The sequence below is a fragment of the Heliangelus exortis genome, chromosome 30 (genome assembly GCF_036169615.1).
Source record: "Heliangelus exortis chromosome 30, bHelExo1.hap1, whole genome shotgun sequence".
In the NCBI taxonomy this organism is placed as follows: Eukaryota; Metazoa; Chordata; class Aves; order Apodiformes; family Trochilidae; genus Heliangelus; species Heliangelus exortis.
This window is the reverse complement of record NC_092451.1, coordinates 4,426,986-4,429,649: the sequence shown is the minus strand read 5'-3', so window position 1 is coordinate 4,429,649 and position 2,664 is coordinate 4,426,986. Positions and strand designations below refer to the sequence as shown.

Here is a 2,664-nt window from a genome sequence, read left to right as displayed (position 1 = left end):
TGCATATCCCTATAAAAGTATAAGTATCTCTATAAAAATATAAATATATCTATAAAATACAAATATCTATAAAAATATATCTATAAAAATATAAACATAAATATATTTCTCTATATATAATATTTAAAATAAGCCCTTCACTCCAAACCTATTTATCCCACCACCGGACTCAAGCCTTGGCAGGTGTTTCCCACGGCGCAGGACCCAGGGCAGAATTTCTGGTGCTGCCCCTGCTTCCTGCCCCTAACTCTGCCTCTCCTTGTGTCCCCCAGCCATGGCCCGGCTCCTTGTCACCTCCTGCCTGCTGGCCCTGCTCCTCAGCACCTGGACCACCGGCGCCTTCTCCAAGAAAGGCAAAGGCAAACCCGGAGGCGGTGGTTGGGGCACCGGCAGCAATCGCCAGCCCAGTTACCCCCGCCAGCCCGGTTACCCCCAAAACCCTGGATACCCCCACAATCCTGGCTACCCCCACAATCCTGGCTACCCCCACAATCCCGGCTACCCGCACAACCCCGGCTACCCCCACAACCCCGGCTACCCCCACAACCCAGGTTGGGGCCAAGGCTACAACCCATCGAGTGGAGGGAGCTACAACCAAAAACCTTGGAAACCTCCGAAACCCAAGACCAACTTCAAGCACGTGGCTGGGGCGGCGGCAGCCGGGGCGGTGGTGGGAGGGCTGGGGGGTTACGCCATGGGGCGGGTGATGTCGGGGATGCAGCCCCGCTTCGACAGCCCTGATGAGTCCCGTTGGTGGAACCAGAACGCGGCCCGCTACCCCAACCAGGTTTATTACCGCCAGGATTACGGCGGCCCCGTCCCTCAGGATGTCTTTGTCGCCGATTGTTTCAACATCACCGTCACCGAATACAACATCGGCCCCGCCGCCAAGAAGAACACCTCAGAGGCCTCCCCGGGGGGCAACCAAACGGAGACGGAGATGGAGACCAAGGTGGTGAGCAAAGTGATCCGGGAAATGTGCATCCAGCAGTACCGCGAGTACCGCCTGGCCTCGGGCATCCGGCTCCACCTCGCCGACGCATCCCTTGCTGCCCTCCTCCTCCTCCTCCCCCTCTTCGCCATGCCCTGATGCTTCCCTGGGACAAGCACGGCCCCCTGGATCTCCTCCCCCTCCATGGTCTTGCTTGAGGTGATTTTTGGTGAGGAGCCTTTGGGGCGCCTGCACTCCCCAGCGCCGCCGGTTTAGGGAACCGGCTGAAAATTTCCTTCTCCACCCCGAGCGTGGCTGGAAAGTGATGGAGCTGGATGCGCCCCACCCCCAAATGATGGTTTTCATCAACTCCTCCTCGGGGCTACCCCGAGAGGGCCCAAGCTGAGAAGAAGGAGCTCAGCTGGCCCCTGGCATCCCTGCAAGTTTCCAAAAAAAAATCCTCTTTGCTCCCAAGGAAGGGTTTTCCTCACCCTTTTTTTCCCCCCCAAAGCCCCTTTCCCTGGAGCACTCTGTGGATACCTGGATTCCCCAGCAGGGATTTTAGGATGCTCACAGTTGGGCTTTTCAAGCACCAAGCTGCCAAGTTGCCATTTTCAAACCTTTCCTCCTAAAATCCACCTTTCCACCTGTACATATGGACCTGCCTGCTCTGCGCCTCGCAAGCTACAAACACCCCCGGCAGCAAGGCACAAAAGTAAAGTGAATTGTTTTGGTTTGGGTTTTTTTGGTTTTGGTTTTTTGTGCCAAACCCCCTGGCTGGGTTTTGGTTGAAACCCCCCTTTACCCCAGCAATGCTTTGCTGTCTCTTGAGCCTCGCTGTCTTTCTGTCTAAAAGCAAAAGGTGATGCTGAATGCTCAAAAAAACCCCAAAAACGGTAACTCCTGAGGTGTCACAGCCAAGAAAAAGCTCTTTAGGAGGCCCCAGAGGTGACACATCACACTCAGACTTCACCAGCTTGACCTAAGGACATTAAAACACAACAAAAAGGATGTTCAAGGGGGTCAAACATGTACCAAGAGGCTTAAATCAGCTAAATCAGATGGTTTGGGGAAAACAGCATGGGGAGAACCAAGCCTGGGGGATGGGAGATGCTTCCAAACCCATTTGGTTTCATCAGGAATTGGTGGAAATCTTGCTTGTGGTGTTCAGGACGTCGCTGGGTTGTGTAGAACCTGCAGCATCTGTGGAACTGGGCTTGTTGAAGAGAACACCTTGAATTGTAGTTGTTCTACCTGATGTCTTTTAGTTCACTTTCTTGTTTTGCAAGACCCTGAATGACACCATCAGAAGGATTTTGTGCGTCGGTGGGAGCTAAGTGGAAAAAAAACCCAAATAAATAAACATATAAAAATATTTAAAAAAAAGAGAATTTTTTCAGGCTATCCACCCAAAAAGCAGGACTTTGAGGTAACCTGGCCTTTGTGATACGTGACTGTTTTGTAAAAGCTGTCACTCTGCATGCCCCAAAGTTCTCATTCTGATCTGGTACCCAAGAGTTCAACATCTGGTACAAAATCAAAACGGCTGCAGCCAAGCTGCCCCTCAGTCTCCTTCTTTCCAACAGCTCCTGTTTGTCTCCACAACAGCTTGGACAGATGTGGCCTTTGTCACCCTGCCTCTTCCTGCATTTTTTCCCATACAAAATTTGGCCCAGATCCCACAATTTCTAGTAACTTTTTGTCCTCCGTTCCACTCCCAGCCAACAAATAAT

General features: G+C 52.0%; 1 protein-coding gene across 1 annotated transcript; it reads left to right on the top strand.

Annotated features, from left to right (window-relative positions):
* Positions 1–137: 137 nt before the first annotated feature.
* Positions 138–2,322, top strand: PRNP (prion protein (Kanno blood group)). Its single transcript, XM_071729336.1, has one exon. It carries the CDS (start codon positions 275–277, stop codon positions 1,088–1,090), a length of 816 nt encoding a protein of 271 aa, XP_071585437.1. The 5' UTR covers positions 138–274; the 3' UTR covers positions 1,091–2,322.
* Positions 2,323–2,664: the final 342 nt, after the last annotated feature.

Bases quoted from the DNA above. Each gene is read 5' to 3' on its own strand.
- PRNP (XM_071729336.1), top strand. From the start codon at position 275: ATGGCCCGGCTCCTTGTCACCTCCTGCCTGCTGGCCCTGCTCCTCAGC.